The 26,011-nt window shown below is 43.8% G+C and overlaps 1 protein-coding gene across 13 annotated transcripts in view; it reads left to right on the forward strand.

Annotated features, from left to right (window-relative positions):
- The first annotated feature begins 4,302 nt into the window (after nt 1-4,302).
- The window catches only part of MDM2 (MDM2 proto-oncogene), a 32,347-nt gene continuing 10,638 nt past the window's right edge, over nt 4,303-26,011 (forward strand). For 2 of the 13 annotated variants that reach the window (XM_089308647.1, XM_051846424.3), the window contains exons 1-7: nt 4,303-4,713; nt 5,409-5,493; nt 8,492-8,566; nt 12,066-12,199; nt 16,549-16,598; nt 19,356-19,423; nt 19,551-19,647. In XM_089308647.1, coding sequence (XP_089164773.1) covers nt 5,413-5,493; nt 8,492-8,566; nt 12,066-12,199; nt 16,549-16,598; nt 19,356-19,423; nt 19,551-19,647 — 505 coding nt within the window. In that variant the 5' untranslated portion in view covers nt 4,303-4,713; nt 5,409-5,412. Of the gene's footprint in view, nt 4,714-5,204; nt 5,277-5,408; nt 5,494-8,491; nt 8,567-8,773; nt 8,842-9,578; nt 9,670-12,065; nt 12,200-16,548; nt 16,599-19,355; nt 19,424-19,550; nt 19,648-26,011 lie in introns of those variants that run through there. The other 11 variants (XM_089308651.1, XM_089308654.1, XM_070052595.2 and 8 more) reach the window with 10 other exon arrangements.

The raw sequence follows: 26,011 nt of genomic DNA on the forward strand, positions 1-26,011 counted from the left end.
CGGTGTTGGTGTCTCAGCTGGCATCTTAACCGCTGGGCTAAGCACCCATCCTAGCTGGCAATCTTGTATATACTGGCAGGGTTATTTCCCAAAGACTATAAAGACCCTCTAAGTATGTATCTCCATCCTTGGAATAGGAGTGGGAGTCAAGAGCAACGCAGCTAGGGGGAGTGAGTGGTGCTATAGTGAAGATGCTGCTTGGGACACGTTTTCCATATCAGAGCGCTTGGGTTCAAGTTCTGGCTTTGCTCCCGATTTCAGTTTCCTGCTGTTGCCCACCCTGGGAGGCAGCAGGTGATGGCTCAAGTACTTGGGTCCCTGCTACCCACATGGGAGACCCAGATGGAGTTTCTGTCTCCTGGTTTCAGGCTAACACAGCCCTGGCAGGCATTTTGGGAGTGAACCAATGGATGAGAGATCTCTATCTCTGAACTCTGCCTTTCGAAAGAAGTTCGCCCCGAGAAAAGCCTGAAGAAGGCTCGGTGACGGGCAGAGTGACACCACAGAACTCTGGAATGCAGGCCAACGGCAGCAGCAGGCCGGCGTGTTTTTCTTTCTTTCTTTCTTTCTTTCTTTCTTTCTTTCTTTCTTTCTTTCTTTCTTTCTTTCTTTCTTTCTTTCTTTCTTTCTTTCTTTCTTTCTTTCTTTCTTTCTTTCTTTCTTTTTTTGACAGACAGAGTGGACAGTGAGAGAGAGAGAGAGACAGAGAGAAAGGTCTTCCTTTGCCGTTGGTTCACCCTCCAATGGCCGCCGCGGCCAGTGTGCTGCGGCCAGCGCACTGCGCTGATCCAATGGCAGGAGCCAGGTACTTATCCTGGTCTCCCATGGGGTGCAGGGCCCAAGCACCTGGGCCATCCTCCACTGCACTCCCTGGCCACAGCAGAGAACTGGCCTGGAAGAGGGGCAACCGGGACAGAATGCGGCGCCCCGACCGGGACTAGAACCTGGTGTGCCGCCGCCGCAAGGCAGAGGATTAGCCTAGCCTAGTGAGCCTCGGCGCCGGCCTTTTGTGTGTGTGTGTGTGTGTGTGTGTGTTTTCTTAACAGTGTCATGGCAAGCAATGGAGATTGCCTCCAGAGACAGCAGATGCAGTTGGTTTTCTGCTCCTTTTCCTGGACTCTGCAGTGTGTGAGTCATTACTTGACTGGTGTTGGACACTCTGCTCTCTGGCCCTGGGCTGCCTTTCTAATGCTTCCTGTCACTGCTCTGCTGTTTCAGGCTCTGCCTCCAGCCTGAGTTTTAGTTCCACATTTTCTACCCCTGAACTCTCCATCCGGTGACGTATCACCTAAAACTCGACTTAACTTTTCATTCCCCTCAGACTGATTTGTCTGAGGTGTATGACCACCCTCTGTATGGAAACCTACTCATTTGGTTGGGATCCACTTGTTCACATCTTGGGGCCTGCAGTTGCACTTAGAGGAGTTAAAACATTGCTTCTACTCTCCAAAGGTTCAATGACCCAAGTCCTTGGAATAAGCCGACATAAGACAGAGTACCAGGGAAAAATTTCTTCCTGCACATTTATTATGTGCACATGCAGGAAAGCCTCACAAAACATAAGACTCAAAGAAGGGCCAGCTGTCTATGGCTTGTTTGATGCTCTGAGCAAAAGGAATAGGGTGGAGCTTCTGGGAGGAGGTGCTGCTGGTTGTGGGAGGCTGAGGCGGGGAGGGGTTGGACTGTGAAGATCAAGTCTCTAGTAAGCTCAGAGCAGTCCCCAGAAGAACAAGGGGCACCTTGTTCTGAGTAGGGTGTCAGATCTCTTGTTTCCTCCAGTGAAATGATCCTGCCTAGATCTCCCCTCAGGCAGAGAAGGAGGGCTCCACAGGCAAAGCCCTTTGCTTGCACCTGCTGTTTACGAATGTGGCTGGATGCACACTTTGCATGTGTCTGCAGTTTCTCTGAACAGCTATCTCAAAATATGCCAAAGAAATGTATTTAGGGGACACAGATTTTTTTTTTTTTGACAGGCAGAGTGGACAATGAGAGAGAGAGACAGAGAGAAAGGTCTTCCTTTGCCGTTGGTTCACCCTCCAATGGCCGCCGCGGCCAGCGCGCTGCGGCCGGCGCACTGCGCTGATCCGATGGCAGGAGCCAGGAGCCAGGTGCTTTTCCTGGTCTCCCATGGGGTGCAGGGCCCAAGCACTTGGGCCATCCTCCACTGCACTCCCTGGCCACAGCAGAGAGCTGGCCTGGAAGAGGGGCAACTGGGACAGAATCCGGCGCCCCAACCGGGACTAGAACCTGGTGTGCCGGCGCCGCTAGGTGGAGGATTAGCCTAGTGAGCCGCGGCGCCGGCCGGGGACACAGATTTTGCCAGTCCATGGAACACATGGTAAGTTTTAAACGCCAGCTCCTTGAAAGAGTGAATCTTTGCTTCATCTCTTTTTCTGCTAAACTGTGAATCCTATCACTTCTTCCTTCTGCTCCTTTTCTTTTTATTAGGTAACTTGATTTTTTTTTAAGACTTATTACAGTTAGGGGAAGAGAGAGAGAGAGAGATCTTCCATCTGCTGGTTCACTCCCCCAAAGGCCCCAAGGGCTGGGTCTGGGCCAGGCTGAAGCCAGGACTAGGGCAGGGGCTCCAGCACTCAGCCATCTTTTGCTGCTTTCCCAAGAAGCTGGATGGGAAGCAGAGCAGTGTGAACTTGAACTGGTGCTCATATGGGTGGCTCGGTGGCTCCACCCGCTGCGCCACAACAGCCCTCTGTCCCTTCTTTCCTGTTTCTGTTAGAAAAAGGCTAATCTCGGGGCCAGCGCTGTGGCGCAGCTGGTTAAAGCCCTGGCCTGGGGCGCCGGCATCCCATTTAGGCGCCGGTTCTAGTCCCGGCTGCTCCTCTTCTGATCCAGCTCTCTGCTATGGCCTGGGAAAGCAGTAGAAGATGGCTCAAGTCCTTGGGCCCCTGCACCCGTGTGGGAGACCTGGTAGAAGCTCCTGGCTTTGGATGGACGCACCTCTGGCCCTTGACCATCTGGGGAGTGAACCAGCAGATGGAAGACCTCTCTGTTTCTACTTCTCTCTGTAACTCTTTCAAATAAATAAAAAATAAATCTTTAAAAAAAAGAAAAAGGTTAATCCCATCTGTTCTGGCCTTTGTGTAGACTCTAACAGTCTAACAAGAGGCAAAGTTGGTCCAGAAAATTGTTGGCCCAACCATTCTGAGCCTGTCTGCTCTTTTGGAAGCAAATCTTGGCCGGCGCTGTGGCTCACTTGGCTAATCCTCCACCTGCGGCGCCGGCACCCCAAATTCTAGTCCCGGTTGCTCCTCTTCCAGTCCAGCTCTCTGCTGTGGCCCAGGAGGGCAGTGGAGGATGGCCCAAGTGCTTGGGCCCTGCACCCACATGGGAGACCAGGAGGAAGTGCCTGGCTCCTGGCTTCGGATTGGCGCAGCGCTGGCCATAGCGGCCATTTGGGGGAGTGAACCAACGGAAGGAAGACCTTTCTCTGTCTCTCACTGTCTATAACTCTGTCCAAAAAAAAAAAAAAAAAAAAAAAAAAAAAAAAGGAGTTGGAAGCAAATCTCTGTTTGTATGTGCCCAGCGTCTGCCCGCTGCCCAAAGCCCAGATTGCCTGCTTGGCATTGAAGCAGGCTAAATTCTTAAAACTTTTTCTTGGCTAGTATGTAAGACCTCTTCCACTTTGCTGCTGGCCTCTTGATAAGTATGCTCCTTGTGCCTCGCATATTTTCCTCCATTTTAAATCTAAGTCTCACCTATACTTGAAGGCACAAAGTACGAGAGGATTGCAAGAAGTTCGTGGGAAATGTGTATCATGAAAAAAATGCATGGATTTCAGAATCCTTTTGCACCCAAAAAAACCTTAAATCTTTAGTAAGTACCCTCTCTGCTAAGTGTTCTCTGTCTCCCCACCCCCGCCCCAGTCCCAAAGGACTTAGTTATCCAACTAGCATATTTATATGCACCCGTGTATAAGCTGATGTCACGCGCTATTTTTATTTAATTTTTTTTAAGTCTTGGTTCATTTGTCTACAACTCCAGCGGCTGGCGCCGCGAGCTTAATATATCACACAGCTGTTCACTTTGGTTTCTCTTTGGTGGCAGCGACACTTCGATACACAGTTGTTTCTAGACGCCCTGGCAGGCGGGAGGCGTATACGCAAATGCGAAAATAGCACAACGGCCAAAGGAGTCTCCCGGGCAGCCCGCACCCCGCCGCCGGGCGTTGGCGGCCGACGGCCCCTCCCGCCCTGCAAGGCCCGCGCGCCCGACCGCGCGCGCCCGGCGGCCGCTTCCCCGCCCACCCGCCCGGCCCCGGCCCCGGCCCCGGCCCCGATTGGCGGAGGCGGCAGCGCCGGGCGCGCGCGCGCGCAAACTCCCGGATGGGCCGCGGCTTCCGGCGCGCTCCCCTCAGGCGGTAGGGGGCGCGCACCGCGGCGCCTCGGTGGGCCTGGCTCCTTTTGGGGCCTGCGCGGCCCTACCCCTGTGTGACTGCGAGGAAAATGAAGAAAGTAGCCGAGCCTGAGGGGCGGCTGTGACTCTCTGGCCGAGGTCCTTGCCGCTTTCGCCGCCTGGAGCTTCCCTCTTTTTGGGATTCCGTGCGTCGGAGCGCCCCAGTGGCCTGGCCCCGCCGGTGGAATGGTCGCCGAGGCCCACGGCGGCGGGCGTCCGCGCGCCCCGTAAACGGACGGGGGAGGCTCGAGGGGCCTCCACCCCCACGCCAGGCGAGAAAGCCCCCGGCACGAGGAGCAGGTACGGCCGGTCAGAGGGTGGTCAGTGGCGCGCCGGGGCTGTGACTTGGGTCTCCCCAGCTCGCTTTCGTCTGCAGCCTCTTTCTCCCTGCGCGCAGCCTTTGTGCGATGGTGGTGGGGGGCACGTGGCTTCGTGGCGGCTTGGCTGGCGGGAGGCCAGGTGGTCACCGCCGGGCCGCCGGGGCGGAGTTTGGGGCCCGCGCTGCTGGAGGGCGGGGGGCGGGGGTCTGCCCCGGAGCCGGAGCTGTAGGCCACGTGGGCCGGGGGCGCCCGGCGCCCGGCGGGGGGTCGGGGTGAGGAACAGGTGCCTGCCGGTCGGCGGGTCTGGACGCGACGGCGAGTGCGGGCGAGACCGGGCTGGTTCGGGCGGCAGGTTGACTCAGCTCTTCCTGATGGGCTGGTCAAGTTCGGGCACGTTCCGATTCCGCGGTCGAGGGAGCTAAGTCCCGACTTGTCTCCAGCTGGGGTTATTTAAACCTTGACTTTTCCCAGCTGCGTTCACTGGCGATGGGGCGTCGATACCTGTGTTCGTAGGCATACAGTAGGCGCTCCGGGCGGATCCAGGTAAGGACTACTGGCTTGAGTTTTCCTAGAGGCATCGGTTCTCTCCTTCACATGTGGGATTTCTGTCTCTGTTCACGGATATTTCGTTATTTCGCGTTTTTATCGTGTGTGTGTTTTTTTTCCTGCTTGTAGGCAAATGTGCAATACCAACATGTCTGTGTCTACTGACGGTGCTGTAAGCACCTCACAGATTCCAGCTTCGGAACAAGAGACCCTGGTTGGTATTTCTTTTTGTGTGTGTGTGTCGCAAGTGTAACTTTTGGAAATATTTTAGGAGGTGATCAATTCATAGTCTCCAATGATAGCTTGGCTCTTTACATGAAATTGTTTGTACGTGGCTTAGTTGCTGCTGTCCCCTGTCCCAGGCGTAACTGCGAGGAGTTGAAACGTTAGCTGCTAAATCTTTCGTCCTTCCTTCGTTAAGTTAAGTTCGAGTGTGCTTCTAAGTGTGCGTGCTGGGGTTATCTTGAGTATGTGGTAGATTTTCTCTCCTTTTTGATCCGTCAATTTTTTTTTTAATGGTTCCTAAAAGGCACAAAAACAGTTCTGGTTTGTTGTAAAGATTTTTAGGCAGAGATGTATAAAGTAAAAGCTAAAAATTCTAGTCTTCTGTTTCTTCCATGTACCCTGGTAATTTTGTCTGTTTGCTTACCTGCATATCTATTAACACGAACTTAAATCTGTGTTCCTTGCTTTTAAATTGGGATTAAGATAGAGGTGCTCTACAACTTGTACCTTTTTTAAAGAAAGAGTTCTTTGAGAGACCTTCCTTGTGTTGTTATCAGTAAATGAAATCTACAGAATTTTATTGCCTGCATAGTATTCCAGAACAAGAATATCCCATTTTTCTTTGATGTTTCTATCAATTTTTAAAAATTGCTGCTTGTTTTTGAAAATTAAAAATGGTCTTTCTCTGTATACTCGTTCCAAATGTTGAAGGTTTTGTAGAACTCGTGGGTCCTAAATTACAAACATTTGTTTGCTACTAGTAGATTGTTCACACTCCTGTCAAATTGAGTATTAGCAATCTAAATTCTTAATATATTACTGTCATTTCTTGGTAAAAGATACCGTGCTGTTTGAATTTGTGTTTCCCAAGTCTTTGGTGAAGCTAATCATCTTTTTATTTGTTAAATTATCTGTTTTATGGGATTTGCCTGTTTTTTTTTCTGTCCATTTTTCCCCCTACTTTTTGTATTTTTCTTAATAACTTGAGTAGTTCTCTGTGTTTTGAGTGTATTTAACTGTTTATAAATGTTGAATTTAACATGTGTTCTCCCTGTTAAGATTTTTATGAAGACAAATTTGTTGGCTTTTGAATTTCCTATTCTTTGGAAGAACTCAACCATTCGAAGACTATGCAAATATGTCCCTGTATTTTAGAATTTAACAGTTTTGACATGTAGATTTTCACCATTTTCTTGAATAAAAAATTATAAATGGTGTTGTCTTTTATAGTATTTTTGGTATTGCTGCATATGTTTTAAGTCCCGTGCCAGTGGATGCCTTTCCAATACAGAGTTTTACTTTAGATTTTGTGTAATTTGAAGTTAAAATACATAAAAATTCAAGGGGTTTATTGAATTGACAGCACATATACCACTATTGAAATGATAAGAGAATGTTAGTATGGCCCCTATTCAAGGAAGGCATAAATTCATGAAGAAGAAAACATTTAGGAGAACAAAGTAATTTTTTTTAACCTCCTGAGAGTTTATGTAGTCTGAAAGTAAAGTGTGTATGGAAGCAATATTTTTAAAAAGTGATCAGAAGCTAATGATTAAATCCTACATTTGTGGTGTGTTTTGTTTTTTGATTATTAAATAATTCTTGTTCTGTTGATTATTTGGAGACAGGCAGTTTTCTTAAATTGGATTTTGAGTGTTAGATCCCACAGAGGGATGCTGTCAGAATTCAAAGTTAGACATAGGTTAGGGATATTTTGAAGAGGTATGGAGGTACCAGGCTGTGTGCTGGTTGGGCAAGCTGTAAAGGGACTTGAGGTTCGCAGATTTTGGTACAGCAACAGGAAGGGAGAAAAGAACCTAAGCTTATTACAGCCCATACCCCAACCAGTTATTTTATTCATACCCCTTGGAAAACTTCTAGATCTGGGTCAGGCAAACTGTAGCTGGGGATCAAGTTTGACCTGCTGACAATTTTTACAAAAAAAATTTTACTGGAATGCAGCCATGCCCATTGGTTTATGAAACATATGCTTTTGGGTTGGACAGACCATTTGGCATGGAAAGCTTAAAATGTTTACTGTCTGGTTCTTTACAGAAAAAAACTGGTCTCTAATCTAGTTGTAGACTCCTTGAATACAGGTCACCCTCCAACATCACCAACATAGTGCTATCTAGTGCATAGCAGAAACTCAATAAACATTTGTTAAGTAGCTATTGAAAGTAAACCAACTTAGAAGAAAATTCTGAGTTGTAGTTGAGACATGAGTTGCAGTCTGATCTACTCTTAACTATCCTTGTAATCACGGATTAGTTATTTAAAGTCTTTAGACTTCAAGGACCTAATCTATGAAGATCCATTTCAGGACCCACCCTGATTCTCCTGGATTCTCTGCTGTAGTTTACAGGACACTAATTGGCTCTGTGTAGCTTAGTAAACTCATGGCTGTCAGTCATTTATGGCTGTAAGGCAATAAGCATGTGATAGAATTAGCTGGATTGGAAAAAATAGTGGTAACAATTAGCTCCTCAGCATTTTTTCCCTCCACTCTTGATCATTTGTAGCATTTAGTTCTTAGTCTGTTACTTTTTTTTTTTTTTTAAGATTTATTTATTTATTTGAAAGGCAGAGTTACAGAGACAGAGAGAGAGGTCTTCCATCCAATGGTTCACTTGGCTGCAAGTAGCTTCTTCTGGGTCTCCCATGTGGGTGCAGGGGCCCAAGGACTTGGCCATCTTCTGCTTTCCCAGGCCACAGCAGAGAGCTGGATTGGAAGTGGAGCAGCCAGGACCGGAACCAGTGCCCATATGGGATGCTGGCACTGCAGGCAGCGGCTTTACCCGCTACACCACAGCACCGGCCCCTAGTCTGTTACATTTAATCAAAACATTAGAACTTCTTTTTGAGATCTAACCTTGTGAAATTGTTAAATGTAATGTCTGCTGCCTTTCTTTATGGACAACTTTGTTGCAGGACTTAGAGTTTTGGAGTAATTTTGAAAGTATAATAGCATTTTTATTTCTTTATAGGTTAGACCAAAGCCATTACTTTTGAAGTTGTTAAAGTCTGTTGGTGCACAAAAAGACACTTATACCATGAAAGAGGTAAGCTGAATTGAGAGAGAGAGAGATAACTGATGCCTTGCTAGTTATGTATACAGCCATACTGTTTTTAAGACTATGGGAAAAACGGGAGAAATTTGCTACGTAGAGAGATTTTTTTTTTTCAGTAAGTAGTAACATTAAATTATGTGGTCATTTGGACTGTATTTTGAAACCGAAAATTCTAATTATATGTGTTTCATTTCTCAGCTAGGAACTCCTAAGACCGGGGGAACTCTGTGAAGGCTTTTGGCCATTTTGACCTATAAACCCATTTGGTCAGTCTTCTCAGACTGGTAACTCCTTCTCAGAATCGTGTTTTCTAATCCATGAAATGAAAAGCATAATTATCAAGCAGATATAATATTAAAGTACAGTTTTCAAATAGTAAACAAATGTAACGTGATTTTTTTCTTCCTTTTTAAAGATTTATTTATTATTTATTTTAATTTGAGAGAGAGAAGGAGCTGCCATCCACTGGTTTGTTTCCCAAATTCCTGCAACAACCAGGGCAGAGCCAGGAACTTGGCACTCAACCCAGGTCTCACGTGGATGGCAGGGACCCAGATGCTTAAGCCATCACTTGCCTGCCAGGGTCTTCACTGGGGGAAGCTAGATTAAAGTGCTGGGGCCAGGAATTGAACCCAGGCAATATGATATAGGACAGGAATGTGATGGGTGCAAGCTTTGTAACCTGCGGCTTAGTCTCTAGGTTAAACACCTGCCCCATTTGTACTTTTAAAATAAATATATTAAATACTGAAATTTAGCAGCTTATCTAATAAGTACAGTTTCAGTGTGGTAAGAAACATAAGTGATATTTTGTGGTGTTTGCCACAAGCATAATTTTTATTCATCATAAAATCATAGGTATTGCTTAATACTGTTTGATTTATTGCCTGCATTAATAGTTGAGGGAAAAGCTAAATTTCAGTTAGAAGGTAATGACAGTAAAGACGGGAATACATAGTTTTTTCCCCACCCAAATTAATGGACCCCCTGAATTCTATCCAAGGACTCCTTGGGCATCCATGGATCCCCAGGTTAAGGACTTCTGCACTAGAGATACGAGTACAATTTACTGTACTGATCTTTCTGGGATAGAGGTGAGCTGATTCATGAACATTTGTTCCATTTAATGGATACAACATTTTAATGTATTCTAGTTTAAGTTGTACACAGAAATGTGATTTTCAGTGAGAGATTGGGCCATCTTAGGCAGAAATTTGATGTGAATGAAATGTGCCTGCTCCCTATCTCTCCCACTTAGTTTATGGATTTCAGATTACTTATAACACCAGTGTTAATCTCTTGCATCAGTATAATGTGAAAGGAAGAGATTCCATACCCTTTTCCTTTTCAGGTATACTTTCATAAACTTAAGGGATGTTTGGTAGAAGGTGTGGTGGAATGAGGAGGTGAAAAGGTCATGCTTGTCAGCCATTCTTTGCAATCCATTCATCTAGGAATTTTTTTTTTTTCTTTTCTGGGCAGGGAGAGGGGGAGGGGGAATATTTTTTTTTTTAAAGATTTATTTTATTTGAAAGTCAGAGTTACACAGAGAAAGAGAGGCAGAGAGAGAGAGAGGTCTTCCATCTGCTGGTTCACTCGCCAAATGGCTGCAACGGCCGGAGCTGCGCTGATCTGGAGCCAGGAGCTTCTTTTGGGTCTCCCACGTGGGTGTGGGGGCCCAGGGACTTGGGCCATCTTCCACTGCTTTCCCAGGCCACAGCAGAGAGCTGGACTGGAAGAGGAGCAACCGGGACTAGAACCGGCGCCCATAAGGGATACCGGCACTGCAGGCAGAGGATTAACCTGCGCCATGGCGCCAGCCCCTAGGAATATTCTTTAAGGCTAGCTTTTGCTGAGCTAGTTAAGTCTATAGACAGTGCATGCACAGAAGTGCCAAGTCAAATGGTGCTTTAAGGATTGTCAGCTTGGGATCGGCCTTCCCATGATGTGATCAGTTTAGGGAATGGGTTGAACAGGAGACAGAAATGAGAGATTGATCAAGGCCATTGTAAAGACTTTGAATGCTTAGGCTAAACCATGTGACAGTAGCAGGGCATACTCAGTCTTCCCTCAGCATCCACAGGGGATTGATTACAGGACCCCTGTGGATCCGATGCTCAAGCCCCTTATGAAATGGCCTATTTGCATGTAAACTGTGCAAATCTTGTATACTTTAAATCATCTCTAGATTACTTTTAGTAACTTACCACCCTGTAAATGCTATGTAAATAGTTATTTACTGTGTTATTTAGGGACTGACAAGGAAGTAAATCTACATGGTCAGTATAGTGTTTGTTTTGTTTTTTGGTTTTTTAAAGATTTATTATTTATTTGAAAGAGTTACAGAGAGAGGTAGAGCCAAAGAGTGAGATATTCATCTGCTGGTTTCACTCCCCTAATGACTGCACTCAGTTTTGAGTTGATCTGAAGCCAGGAGCCAGAGTTTCTTCAGGTCTTTCACAAGGGTGCAGGGACCCAAGGGATTGGGCCATCTTCAGTTTGCCCAGGCCATAGCAGAGAGCTGGATTGGAAGTGGAACAGCCAGGACTCGAACCTGTGTCTATATGGGATGCTGGCACTGCAGGCAGAGGCTTTAACCCACTGTGCCACAGCACCGGCCTCCAGTATAGTGTTTTTAAAAAACATTTTTGATTTGTGTTTGTATGTTCTCTGATGCAGTTTTCAGTTACAGGGTCTTTGTCCTGGGGCAGATGGGACAATGATGAAAACAAGTGTAGGTTTGTAGAAAAAGCACGGGACTGGGAGTCTAGAAGACCTGGGATCCATTTCCTCATTTCTAAAATGTGTGAAATATCAGACGATGAGACTGTTCTTGTAAACTGCAAAATGCCATACACAGGTGATTGTTAATAGATTTGTAGCTGTATATCTTAAAAGGCATATTGCCTACTTTATCCTAGTGGATCACATGGAATATATATTAATGGCACAGGACCATTTTGATTATTAATTATAGCACAGATTATGTTGATCTTTTTGTGGGTTTTATTCACTGAAATCTTCCAAACTTATAGATATCATTGACCATTTTTTTCGTCATCCTCTTTGATGAACTTGGAGGCTATTGAGATATATGATATTCGTGACTGTTTACTATTTGGCTCCAGGTCATGGCCATATTTTAGTGGATTTTTTTGATTCTGCAACTTAGTGCTCTTATCTGTGGTTTTGCATTTTGCTGCCTTTTCCTTTCCTAAATAAGTGAGTACCTACAGACCTGGGCATGGTGAAAGCAAGGAGAAAAACTGACACATTTTAAAGTTTATTTAAATCAGAGAAGCAGTTATTTCTGCATGCATCAGATGAAAAGGTTTAAAAGTTTTTTTTAAGTATAAAGTGGTGGTAGTTCTGCATGGTTGTAGATATGGTTGTTGGTAATTAACCATTTTTAGATAAATGGGATATTAGTGAATGTATTTGAAACTAACATTTCATTTTCTTTAATGCTCTGAAATCATTTTTATTTCAGGTTATATTTTATCTTGGCCAGTACATTATGACTAAACGATTGTATGATGAGAAGCAACAACATATTGTGTATTGTTCAAATGATCTTCTTGGAGATTTGTTTGGAGTGCCAAGCTTCTCTGTGAAAGAGCACAGGTAAATTTTTCAGTTTAGTCCTTTGTGAAAAAGCCAGCTGGGCAAAATATGCCAGTTTCCCTCTACCTTCAGCCCCTTTTGTGAGAGAAAAGTTGTTATTTATATATATATATATATATAAAGCAATGCAGAAATTTAATTTTTTTTAAGACTTATTTATTCATTTGAAAGTCAGGGACAGAAAGATCTTCCATCCTTTGGTTGACTCCCCAGATGGCCACAACAGTTGAGGCTGAGCCAGGCCAAAACCAGGAGCCAAGAGCTTCCTTCAGGTCTCCCACGTGGGTAGCAGACTATCTTCTGCTGCTTTTCCCAGGCTGTTAGCAGCGAGCTGGAAATGGAGCAGCCAGGACACGTACTGGCGCCCATGTGGGATGCTGGTGTTGCAACAGGCTGCTTTACCAGCTTTGCCACAATGCCAGCCCCAGAAATTTAATTTCTTAGCGCTCTAGCACACTATTTGAGAACCTAAGTTCTGGAATCCCTAAAACTTTGAGAGTTAATTGAATTGTTTACTAGCCATGTGGCTTGGTAAACCTTAGTTTTAATATGGATAATATAAATACCTTGTGGAGGTTATAAATAGCTCATGAAGAGATGTATAAAAAGAGTAGTGTTTGGGACATAGAAAACATTAAAATATTAGCCACTTCCAAAGGCAGCCTTTATACCACCATGTGGTAAAGGCATAAATGTGAACCTTAGTTAACTTTGGAAATTATTTTCTTTTTTTAAAAGATTAATTTTTTATTTATTTGAAAGACCAACAATGTGGGACAGAGAGAGAAAGATGTCTATCTTCCGTCCTCTGGTTCACTCCCCAAGTGGCCACAGTGAGGAACTTGGAGCTTCTTGCCTGTCTTCCATGTGGGAGAGCCCAAGCACGTGGGCCATCTTCTGCTTTTCCCAGGTGCATTAGCAGGGAGCTGGATTGGAAGTGGAGCAGCCAGGGCTTGAACTGGCACCCATATGGGATGCCAGCGTCACAGGGGGAGGCTTAACCTGGTATGCCAGAACCCTGGCCCTGGAAATCATTTTCTTTGCTACATATCATTATGTCACTTAGCCAAATTTAACCCAGATAACCTTTCTGGAATTATTCTACTGGGAACTGAATATGTTTTCAGTTTCTCCCCTTACACTGTAATTTCTAGTCCCATTTAGTTTAGCAAAGTCAGTTTGTGTTGAGCATTGACATCAGTGTCTTAATAAATTGGGTGGACACTATTTGTCTGAGACAACTGGATTTACTAGTATTTACTCCTCAGTATAATCAAAGATGCTAATTAAAAGAGTGCTTTTAACTTTAAAACAGCTGTATTACTGTTAACATGTATTCATTATTGAACCTTAGGAAAAGGCAGAAAACTAAGATGAGGAGGGGGAAAAAAGTCACTGTAATTTGTCACCAAAAGTTACTTATTTTTATATTATGTGCAGTTGTATGTTTTAACCTAGTTGGGAGCAGTGTGTATTAATGTGTGTGTGTGTGTGTGTGTGTGTGTGAAATTTGAAAGGCACAGCTAAGAAAAAATCATCTATCTGCTGGTTCACTCCCCAAATGTCTGCAACAGCTAGGGCTGGGCTAGGCAGAAGCCAGAAGCCAGGAGCTCCATTCTAGTCTCCCACATTTGTGGCAGAGATCTGAATACTTGAGCCATCATCTACTACCTCCCAGGATGCATTAGCAGGAAGCTAGACCTAAAGCAGAGTAGCCAGTACCTGAACCAGACACTTTGGTATGGGATGCGGATGTCCCAAGTGGTGGCACAGTGCCTGCCCACCCCATATAATTTTTTATAATATTATGTATTTTTTATTTTTTAAGGCAGAGTTAGGGAGAGGCAGAGAGAGATCTTCCATTCGCTGGTTCACTCCCCAAAGGCCGCAGTGGCCGGAGCTGGGCCCATCTGAAGCCAGGAGCCTGGACCTTTTTCTGGGTCTCCCATGTGGGTGCAGGGGCCCAAGGACTTGGGCCGTCTTCTGCTTTCACAGACCACAGCAGAGAGCTGCATCGGAAGAGGAGCAGTGGGGACTTGAACCGGTGCCATATGGGATGCCGGCGCTTTAGGCCAGGGCTTTAACCCGCTGCGCCACAGCGCCACCCCCTCCCCATATAATTTTTAAAAATATATTTGTTGGCCGGCGCCGCGGCTTAATAGGCTAATCCTTCACCTTGCAGCGCCGGCACACCGGGTTCTAGTCCTGGTTGGGGCGCCGAATTCTGTCCCGTTTGCCCCTCTTCCAGGCCAGCTCTCTGCTGTGGCCTGGGAAGGCAGTGGAAGATGGCCCAAGTGGTTGGGCCCTGCACCCCATGGGAGACCAGGAGAAGCACCTGGCTCCTGCCATGGGATCAGCGCGGTGCACCAGCCGTGGCGGCCATTGGAGGGTGAACCAACGGCAAAAGGAAGACCTTTCTCTGTCTCTCTTCTCTCACTATCCACTCTGCCTGTCAAAAAATAAAAATAAAAAAATATATATATATTTATTAATTTGAGGGAGTGAGCTTCGATCTGGCTTACTGGGGCTTGGCCAAGTCCAAAGCTAGGAGCCAGGAACTCAATCCAAGTCTCCTCCTTGGGTGGCATGAACTCAATTGCTTGAGCAATTATCTTTTCCTTTATTAAGATTTATTTTGTGTATTTGACAGGCACAGTGACAGGGAGAGGCAAAGATTTTCCATCTCCTGATTCACTCTCCAATTGGCAACAATGGCTGGGGCTGGATCAGGAGCCTGGAACTCCATCCAGTTCTATATGGGTGTCAGGGGCCCCAGTACTTGGGTTATCTTCCACTGCCTTCCCAGGTGCATTAGTAGGATGCTGGATCAGAAGCAGAACAGCTGGGGCTTGAATTGGTCCTCCAGTAGGGGTGCCATGGCAGCGGCCCCATTTCTGAGATTATCTGCAACTTGAGTTCTAATATTGAGAGATAAGAAACTGGGTTATTACTGTCTTGTGAAAGGATTTGAGTATGAGTATTGATTTGGAAGATGGGATTTTTAATTGCTGTACTGTCATTCCTAGGAGTGAAAAGAGAAAATTGGGGATAATGCTTTCTGCTGAACCTGGAGAATTAGAAGTAACAACTTGTGACAAATAAGCATTCTCTAAAATATTTAAGAATAATTGATAAAAGTACCGTGACATCAGGGAACACTGGAATAAATGAATTGTCTTCTTATAGACTATAAGCTTCGTGAGGGCAGAGATTTCTTTTTTCATTTTATTTTTCCTATCTATGGCAGTGACTTCATATTAGATCTGTTTTATTAAGTGAATGAGTATTGCTTTTTCTTTTTTTAAAAGATTTATTAACTTATTAGAAAGGCAGAGGGGGGGGGTCTTTTATCCACTAGTTCACTCCCCAGATGGCCTCAACGGCCAGAACTGGGCCAATCGGGAGCCAAGAGCCAGGAGCTACTTCCAGGTCTCCCACATGGGTGCAGGGGCCCAAACACCTTCTGCTGCTTTCCCAGACCATTAGCAGAGAGCTGGATCAGAAGTGGGAGCAGCTGGGACTTGAACAGGCACCCATATGGGTTGCTGGCACTGGAGGCAGTGGTTTTACCCACTATACCATAGTGCCGGCTCCTGCTTTGTTTTTAGTAAGTGTTGAGGTCAAGAAAGAACCCATTCTTGGGCAAGTGTTGTAGCACAGTGAGTTAAGCAGCCGCCAGGGACGCCCATATCCATTACTGCAGTCCCTGGACTTGAGTCCCATCTTCTGATCCAGCTTCCTGCTAATGGGCATCCTTGGAGGCAGCAGATGATGGCTCAAGTACTGCTGTTTCTACCATGTGTGTGCATGCAAATGCCTGTTACTGGCATTTGGGGGGTGAATCAGTGGATGGAAGATCTTCTTTTCTCTTTCTCTGTCACTGTATTTCAGAAACAAGAAAGAAAAAGAAATACCATAAGGTGATTGGCCCCAAAGTTGATAGAAGTCAAGATTATAATGAAGTTTCCATGTAGTGTATTTTGTATAACTACTACTGTTGTAGGCAGTTTGCTTATAATCAGAGTTAGAAAATTTCTCTTTAAAAGTGAGTATGCTAACTTGCCTTTTTCTTGCACATACATTCCATGCACATTTCAGGCAATACAGAAGTAAAATCTTTCAGCTAATGAGAACTTAGTGATTATCAAAAGTAGCTGTAAATAATCATTGTGCTACTAATTATTTTTTTAGAGCCTAGAAACTTGATAGTGATACAATTTGTAAATAGTGATTTAAAGTATAAGTTTGAGTATGTCCAGTAGTTCTTAATACTCATTTTAAAGTCTGGTTAAATTCAGTTTAATAAATTTTTGAGATGAACGTCTCTTTTTTTTTTTCCCCCCTACAAGGAAAATATATACAATGATCTACAGAAACTTGGTAGTAGTCAATCAGCAGGGTAAGTTAATTTTGAACACCATAAACATGCATCATAAAAACATTTCAAAGACTTTATATATGTGCCTATATTTATAATTTTGTTTCTCCTAAAAGTTGCTTAAATGATATATTACAGGTTAAGTTTGCCTTACCTGGAATGCTTGGTACCAGAAGTTTTTTCGTTTTTTTAAAATTGTGGAGTAGTTGCATATACATAGTGAGGTATCTTAGGGTGGGCTTCAAGTCTAAATACAGTTCATTTATGTTTCATGGACTCCTTTTACATACAACCTGAAGGTAATTTCATAGCTCGCTCTTTTTTTTTTTTTAGTGTGCTTGTGACATTTGACTGTGACCCATTGTGTGAGATCAGATGTGGAATTTTCCACCTGTGGTTTTGTGTTGGTGCTCAACAAGGTTGAGATTTTGGAGCATTTTGGATTTTAGATTTTTACATTATGAGTGTTCAACCTGTAATTAAAAGTGATAAATGTGATCGGAAGAAATACACATAAACTAGAACAGCATAATACTAAGATTCTAATATAAAGTTGAATAGCCTGTTACATCACTTTAGGCCTTGGGATATCTGAGTAAGGATTTGTTTTGAAAGTAGATAATCTGAAAAGCTCCTTCTTAAATGAGTGAACAGACCTTGAGAAATGTGTTGAAAGGTTTTGGGGAGTAATACAGTTACCTAGTACTGGTAGATAGTACAATTTGGAACTTTATACCTGTTTTTGTAGGTAAATGACATTTTAATTCCTTCTGTGCCATTAATTGGTCATTTTTAGACTTGCATTTATTAACTTATTTTTTTTGAGTCGTGTTTTCAGTAATGAAAGCACTAGTCTTGATTTAGAAAGATGGCACATGTATATAGAAGGGCATGTCAGAAAAATTCTTTGTATATAGTGATGTGTACTAATAAGTTTAATACACCACTCTGGGAAAAGCCTGATTCGTAGTGACTGCAGATTTCCATAGTATAAATACTCCCATTTTCAGGTTGCAAACATGTAAATGGGAAGAGACAGTGCTGGTAGGAGCTGCAGCAACATTACAGCCCTTCTGAAGCCTAGATCCCAGAACAAGTTGACCACTCCCTTGTGGCACTATTCCATGTTTAGATTTTTTTTTTTTTTTAATATTTGTTTGTATTTCTGTTTTCTGTCCTCTTCAGATTTGAATTCAGTATGGCACAACATAGTAGTTTATTAACAGTATTTAGTATTTGTGTAGAATTGAATACATTGCAAAGTTAGAATTTAAAAAGGCATTATCAGCCCAGAATAAAACTAATAATGAGGCTGGTGACTTGGAATTTTATTGTTTTAAATCGCTTTGTGAAATGAAGTTATGGCAAAATATACAATTACAGTGTCTGTAAATACTGTTAGTTATGTGAAGTATGTGTCTCTGGTCTGTTTACTCATTCATTTAAATAAACCTTGGTAGATAACTAGGGAAATTAATGAAATATTAACCTGTATTATTCTGAACTTGTTTTAGGTATAGAATTAACTTTACAACTCATTGGCTTTCAATCTTATTTTACCTAGTATTTCCTTTTTATTACATTAATTGTGATGTTTCTTATATATTAAAAAATAATTTCTGGGTTATATAATTCATCTATATGTACAACTTAAAATTGGTATGTTGCTTTATCTGCAGTAGAAGAAAGTAATATGTGATACAGTAAAGTATAATTTCAAAATGTTAATGCTTAGGCATGACTTCATTATTAAAATGAAAATGTTTCCAAGGAAGAGGAGTCAAGTGCAGTCTAAATCTGTCTACCCAGATTACTTTAATTTGAGGTCATTATTGTCCAACTCTGTTCACCTTCCTAAAGTTTCTTTGTTGGTAAATGCACCATCCATTTATTTACCCATGGTCGAAACTTGGAATTGTCTTAACTCCTTTCTCCTTTGCCTTGTGTATCAGACACTAGGTCTTTTTAGTTTTTTAATTTGTCTGGACTTGATCTGTTTTCCCTGCCGTAATTATGGCTTTATTTTTTTCATGTGTGTTATTGCAGTTTGTTGTCTAATACTGGTTTCCCTGCCTCTGCCCTCTTCAGTTTTACTGGAGGAGTTATTCTTCTGCTTAAAATGATAATTTAGGGGTTTATTACAGCCCTCAGGATCAGTTTTATTTCTTGGACTAAAATTTTGTTTAGTGGTGAATGGGTTGTTTCAGGGAAGATTCTGAAGTATCACCTGGGAGGACTGCCTTGATGGGGGGATGATGTCAAGAGTGCTGCTTGTTGAATGCTTGTGCTGTGGGCTAGAAGCACAGGACCCTTTGCAATTTCACCCTGCTTCCATTCCAGTAACAGTGAGCTACCTGTTGTTCCCTCTGACTGTGACTGGTTTGCGTCTGGATGTTTACCCATGTGGTGTTCCTTTAGTTTGAAATGGCTTTTCTGTGGTCTGAAATGGCATATTCTGTGTATTATGAAACTTTTCCTGATTCTTCAATCCTTAACCCCTCCCGTGTCACTGCCTGATTGTTCCTTTTTCTCTGCTAATTTATCTTTTAATACTTTAATATGTCTATTATACTTCATTGTCATACTTCTGTATAACTTGTGTTTCACAGAAGAATTGCCTTATTTATGTCTGTATTTAGTATGGCGATGGCACCTGGGAAGTGTTAATTTTTGTTTGAAGGAAAAATTGTAAAAGATATTTGTGTTAGACTGGTGTCTATTAAATAACCCTTTTCTTTCCTAGATTGTAAAATTGTAATTTTTTTGTTGTTTTTTCAGAACCATCAGATTCAAGTACATCTGTGAGTGAGAACAGGTGTCACCTTGAAGGTGGGAATGATCAAAAGGTAATCTTCAAAGCAGTTTCTCATTCTAGTACAATGTGTATTGAAAATTGGAAAGGTTACATAAAACAAGTTTTCAGCTTCCTGGTATTACAGATTTATTTATTTATTTATTTTTTTAAATACTTAGGACCCTGATCAGGAGCTGCAGGAAGAGAAACCTTCGTCTTCAAGTTTGGTTTCTAGACCATCTACCTCATCCAGAAGGAGAGCAATTAGTGAGACAGGTATATCATTTGATTGTGTGTTTGGCTTGTTCAGACAGCTTTTCACCGATCTTCATTTAATGGAATTAGTGCTTTTAGGCTTAAGTAAATTGTTCTGCTTTGGTTTAAATGAATGAATTTCTGAGTTTCATTCTTGTTTTTATGATTTTATTTGGTTTATAAATTGCATATGCGGCAACACTTTTCTGATGGGCTATAGTGAAGTGCTCCATGTGCCTTGCCAGCATTTATAGCCAGCTCTCTTGTTAGGGCAGTAGGCAACAGATAAAGTATACTTTTGCCTTTATTCTTAGTCATAGTAGTGGTTAAGACATTTTAAAATTGGTTTTAATAAGTGCTAGAACATACTGATGACTTTTAAAGCAGAAGATAAATAGCATCTTAGAAGTCAAGAATATGAAGTAAAACAGCTGAACATTTTTTTCAAAGAGAAGATAATAGAGACTTGCTTCGTCAAAAGTTGTAGTAACTAAGACTGAATAATTCAAGTGAAGGAAGAGTTAGACCAGTGAAGAAGACTAAATGAACCCAGATTGGAGTCTTGTAAATGAGGGCTGGGAACAGTAAGGGAAGAAGCTGTCTTATTAGTTATTTGGGCAAAAAAAAAAATCAAGTCACTCCATACCTTAGGTCAAAATGAATTCTAAAAAACCTTAACAGATGAATGAAAAAGGTTACAATGTATTTGACATATAGTCAGTCACTTTAAATTTGACATTGTTGGTATCTATTACATAAAAAGTTCTAAAAATCAATAAGAAAAATACTAAATTCAGATAAAATTATATGAACAGAAATTTCTCTTAGTAAATACCTTTGAGGAGGGGGTGAATTTTGAGATTTAGTTTTTAAAATAATAAAAAATGCAAAAAAGGGTATCTTTTTTGGTCTCAATTAGTAAAGATAATGTATCTTACTCATTTTCCATAACTAGAGAGTTCTTAACCATTATGTGAGCAACTTCCTTTCTGGCACTAGGTTAATCCTCTGCCTGCGGTGCCAGCATCCCATATGGGTGCTGGGTTCTAGTCCCGGTTGCTCCTCTTCCAGTCCAGCTCTCTGCTGTGGCCCAGGAAGGCAGTGGACGATGGCCCAAGTGTTTGGGCGCCTGCAGCCCGTGTGGGAGACCAGGAAGGAGCACCTGGCTCCTGGCTTCGGATCGGCATAGCTCTGGCCATAGTGGCCATTTGAGGGGTGAACCAACAGAGGGAAGACCTTTCTGTCTGTCTGTCTCACTGTCTAACTCTATGTGTCAAATAAAAAAATTCCAAGGTTGATGTGTAGATAATGACAGTATTTATAAGGAAAGCATACCCCATATGATGGTAGAGATTGTCATTACTATCATGTAGACCCTTGCCTGGGCCACTTGTCTGCCTCTGCAGCAGCTTTTGGATTCTCTGCTTCTGTTCTTGCTCTTGCTGTTCTTTTGTATGTTACCAAAAGGAATTTTAAAAAGGCAGATTGGGTGGTTTTACTTCCCCACTTTGTTCCTTTGATTACTTACTATTGGTCTTCAAATAAAGTATATTTTTATCTTGGCCTAAAAGTCCCCTCCTTAACTGTTTCAGCTGCACTGAATGATGGTTCCTCAGACAAGTCAAACTCCTGGCTGCTTTAAGGTCATTTGCTGTGCTCTTTTTCTTTCTTCCAGAAGTACTTCCACCCCAACCCTTAGAGACTAGCTCCTTTTCTGTTGTTGCTTAAATGGGACTCTCAGAGAGGTGCTTTAACCACTCAGAAAAAGTAGGTCCTTTGACCTTTTTTGCTTAGTGCTGTGTTTGTGTACTTCATTTTTTAAAAGTTTATTTGGGGGGCCGGCACCGCGGCTCACTAGGCTAATCCTCCGCCTAGCGGCGCCGGCACACCGGGTTCTAGTCCCGGTTGGGGCGCCAGATTCTGTCCCAGTTGCCCCTCTTCCAGGCAAGCTCTCTGCTGTGGCCAGGGAGTGCAGTGGAGGATGGCCCAGGTGCTTGGGCCCTGCACCCCATGGGAGACCAGGAAAAAGCACCTGGCTCCTGGCTCCTGCCATCGGATCAGTATGGTGCGCCGGCCGCAGCGTGCTGGGCGCGGCGGCCATTGGAGGGTGAACCAACGGCAAAGGAAGACCTTTCTCTCTGTCTCTCTCTCTCACTGTCCACTCTGCCTGTCAAAAAATTAAAAAAAAAAAAAAAAAGTTTATTTGGGGACCAGCGCTGTGGTGTAGTAGGCTGAGCCTCTGCCTGCAGTGCTGATATCCCATGTGGGCGCTGGTTTGTGTCCCAGCTGTTCCTCTTCTGATCCAGCTCTGTTCTTAGGCCTGGGAAAGCAGTGGAGGATGGCCCAAGTGCTTGGGCCCTGAATATGCATTGGAGACCAGGAAGAAGCTCCTGGCTTTGGATTGGCTCAGCTCTGGCTGTTGTGGCCAATTGGGGATGAACCAGTCAGTGGATGGAAGACTTTTCTCTTCCTCCCTCCCTCTATCTTTAACTCTACTTTTGAAGTAAATTAATAAAATCTTTAAAAAAAAAAGTTTAATTGAAAGGCAGAATGACGCAGGGTAGCGGAGAGAGACAGAGGAGGAGATCTATTCACTGGTTTGCTCCCTAAATAACTGCAACATTTGGGGCTGGACCAGGCTCAAGCCAGGAGCTAGAACTTCATGTGGGACTCCCAAATTCTTAGGCCATAATCTGCTGTTTTCCTAGGTGTGTTAGCAGGGAGCTGATTGGAAGCAGAGCAGCTGGGATGCAAACCAGCACTCTGATATGGGATGCCGGTGTTGCAGGCAGTGGCTTAACCTGTTGTGCCACAACTCTACCCTTTTACTTTCTTGAACTTAACTATAACTTGGTTGGTTAAGTTTTGGTTTCCTTGCTATAAGCTTCCTTTGGCAATGGGAATGATGGCTAACTTTATTTTTGTATACCTCTTGCCTAGTACTGTGACAGATGTGAAGTGATGTTCAAATTTGTCTACTTAAATGTTTCAGTTACGATGAATAGTGTATGAACCTATGTCATAGATAACCATATTCTTCAGCCATTAAGAATAATATGGGGCCGGTGCCTATGACTCCAGCATCCCATATGGGTGATGGTTCATGTCCTGACTGCTCCACTTATGATCCAGTTCCCTGCTAATGTGTCTGGAAAGCAGTGGAAGATGGCCCAAGTGCTTGGGCCCCTGCCACTCTTGTGGGGAAACTCTATGAAGCTCCTGGCTCTTGGCTTTGGCCTGGTCTGGCCCTGGCCATTGTATCCATTTAGGGAGTGAAGCAGTAGATGAAAGCTAGCTCTCCCTCCCTCTCTGTAATTCTTTCAAAGTAAATAAATCTTAAAAAAAAAGGGGGGGGGGTGGTATGATGGAACAAAGACAAAAATAAAAACCTTGCTGGTTAAGCCCATCATATTTGTCATCTTGAACATAAAAAAGATATCATCAGTAGACTCTTTATTACCATTTATGTCTAGTAGAATTAAATGCCAGTGGGCCTCCTAGGCATCTGTTTAAGCCTGTCTCTCTGTCTCCCACTCTGACTCTGACTTGCCAATAAATAAGTAAATCTTTAATTTATTTTGTATTCTTTAAAAAGATTTTATCTATTTGAGATAGTTACAGACAGAGGGAGAGACAGAGAGAAGGGTCTTCCATCCACTGGTTCACTCCCCAAATGCCCACAACAGCCAGAGCTAGTCCAATCAGAAGCCAGGAGCCAGGAGCTTCCTATGGGTCTCCCATGCTGGTGTAGGGGCCCAAGTACTTGGACCTTCTTCTTTCCCAGGCCATAGCAGAGTTGGATTAGAAGAGGAGCAGCCAGGATGTGAACCGGTGCCCACATGGGGACGCCATTGTCACAGGTTGAGATTCAGCCCACTATGCCAGAGAGCCGGCCCCATAATTTTTTTTTTTTTGGCAGGCAGAGTTAGACAGTGAGAGACAGAGAGAAAGGTCTTCCTTTGCCGTTGGTTCACCCCTCAGTGGCTGGTGCGCTGCGCCGCGCCAATCAGGAGCCAGGTGCTTCTCCTGGTCTCCCATGCGGGTGCAGGGCCCAAGCACCTGGGCCATCCTCCACTGCACTCCCTGGCCACAGCAGAGAGCTTGCCTGGAAGAGGGGCAACCAGGACAGAATTCGGTGCCCCGACCGGGACTGGAACCCGGTGTGCTGGCGCTGCAGGCAGAGGATTATTAGCCTATTGAGCCGCGGCGCCGGCCCCATAAATAGATCTTAAAAAGAATACAGACAGTGGGTGTTGTGGTGCAGCCGGGTAAACCATCACTTGGGACACCAGAGAGGGCCAGGTTCAAGTTCTGACTATATTGCTGCAAATCCAGCTTCCTGCTAATGCATCTTAGGAGGCAGCAGATCATGGATGGCTCAAGTGCTTGGGCTGAGATGGAGTTTCTGGCCCCTCTAGTTAGCCTGGCTCCACCTTGCTGTGGTGGGCATTTGGGGAATGAACCAGCAGGTGGAATATACCTCTCTCTATGTCTTTCAGATGGATGAAAACAGATAAACACTAAAAATAACAATATTTAAGAAAAACCCACAAAATAAACATACAGTGTGATTCAGATTTTTTTAAAAATTTAAATAGCTAAATTTAAACAATGATCATACCCTAAAATATTAGTAATCTGTCAGTAGTAGCATTAAACGTAACTTATATGTATGCATTCTCTTAATTAGATTTCTGCAGTAATATATAAGTTTAATCAGAAAACTCTCAAATATATGATTTTTGAAGATTTATTTATTTATTTGAAAGGCAGAGTTAGAGAAATCTTCTGTCAGTTAACTCCTGAAATGACTGCAAGAGCCAGGGCTGGGCTGATCCGGAGCCAGGAGCTTCTTCGGATTCTCCCACATAGGTGGCAGGGGCCAAAGACTTGGGCCATCTCCCACTGCTTTCCTGGGCACATTGGCAGGGAGCTGGGTTAGAAGTGGAACAGCTGGGACTCAAACTAGCGCTCATATAGGATGCTGCCATTTCCAGCAGGAGCCTTACCCACTTAGCTACAATGCCAGCCCTCAAATGCATTTTTCTTTTTGTAAGAAATGTTCAATTCCTTTATAAAACATTAGTTACCTTTTTTTTTTTTTTTAAAGATTTATTCATTTAGAGGCAGAGAGAGAGAGATCTTCCATACAATGGTTCACTCCCCAGTTGGCCACAACAGCTGGAGCTGTGCTGATCCAAAGCCAGGAACCTCCTCCAGGTCTCCCATGTGGCTTCAGGGGCCCAAGGACTTGGGCCATCTTCTGCTTTCCCAGGCCATAACAGAGAGCTGGATGGGAAGTGGAGCAGCCGGGTCTCAATCTGGTGCCAATATGGGATGCTGGTGCTTCAGGCCAGGGCGTTAACCCACTGCATCACAGCGCTGGCCCCAGTTACCATTTTTTTTAACATTCAGTGGCAACATGTATATTCAGTTTACAGGCATCAGCAAATCAGTAATTCCTAATACATGGACAATACAAATTTATTTATGACGATTTATTTATTTATGTGGAAGGCAGATATTCCATCTGCTAGTTTATTCCCCCTAGTGGCTGCAGTGGCCAGGCCTGATCCAGATAAAAGGAAGGAGCCAGGAACTCCATGTGGCAGGTAGGGTTCCAAGTTCTTGGGCCATCTTGCACTGCCCTCTGATGTACATTATTAGGGAGCTGGATCAGAAATGGAGCAGCTGGGGACCAGCACTGTGGTGTAGTGGATAAAGTCACTGCCTACAGTGCCAGCATTTCTATATGGGCGCCAGTTCAAGTCCTGGCTGCTCCACTTGCAATCCAGCTCCCTGCTAATGGGAAAGCAGGAAAGATGGCTCAAGTCCTTGGGCCCCTGCATTCACATAGGAGACCGGAAGAGGCTCCTGGCTCCTGGCTTTTGATTGTCCCAGCTCCAGCCATTGTGGCCATTTGGGGAGTGGAACAGCAGATGGAAGACCTCTCTCTGTCTCTCTTTCTCTGTGTTTGTGTCTAAGTGTCTAACTGCATTTCAAATAAGTAAATACATCTTAAAAAATAGAGTGGAGCAGCCATGACGTGAATTGGTGCTCATAAGGAATGTAGGCATCACAGGAAGCAGGTTGTTCCACCACAGTCCTGGCCCCAACACAAATTTCAAATGAATGGTACTGAAATGAAAGAGTTCATGTTGCATTTAACTGCAGTCTTAGTACTTCTAATAGAAAAATATCTAATAAAACATTTCCAGCTGGTGCTGCAGCTCAATAGGCTAATTCTCCGCCTGCGGTGCCGGCACACTGGCTTCTAGTCCCAGTCGGGGCGCCGGATTCTGTCCCGGTTGCCCCTCTTCCAGTCCAGCTCTCTGCTATGGCCCGGGAGGATGGCCCAAGTGCTTAGGCCCTGCACCCGCATGGG

Source organism: Oryctolagus cuniculus, chromosome 11 (genome assembly GCF_051225735.1).
Source record: "Oryctolagus cuniculus isolate XC-2025 breed Fujian yellow rabbit chromosome 11, ASM5122573v1, whole genome shotgun sequence".
In the NCBI taxonomy this organism is placed as follows: Eukaryota; Metazoa; Chordata; class Mammalia; order Lagomorpha; family Leporidae; genus Oryctolagus; species Oryctolagus cuniculus.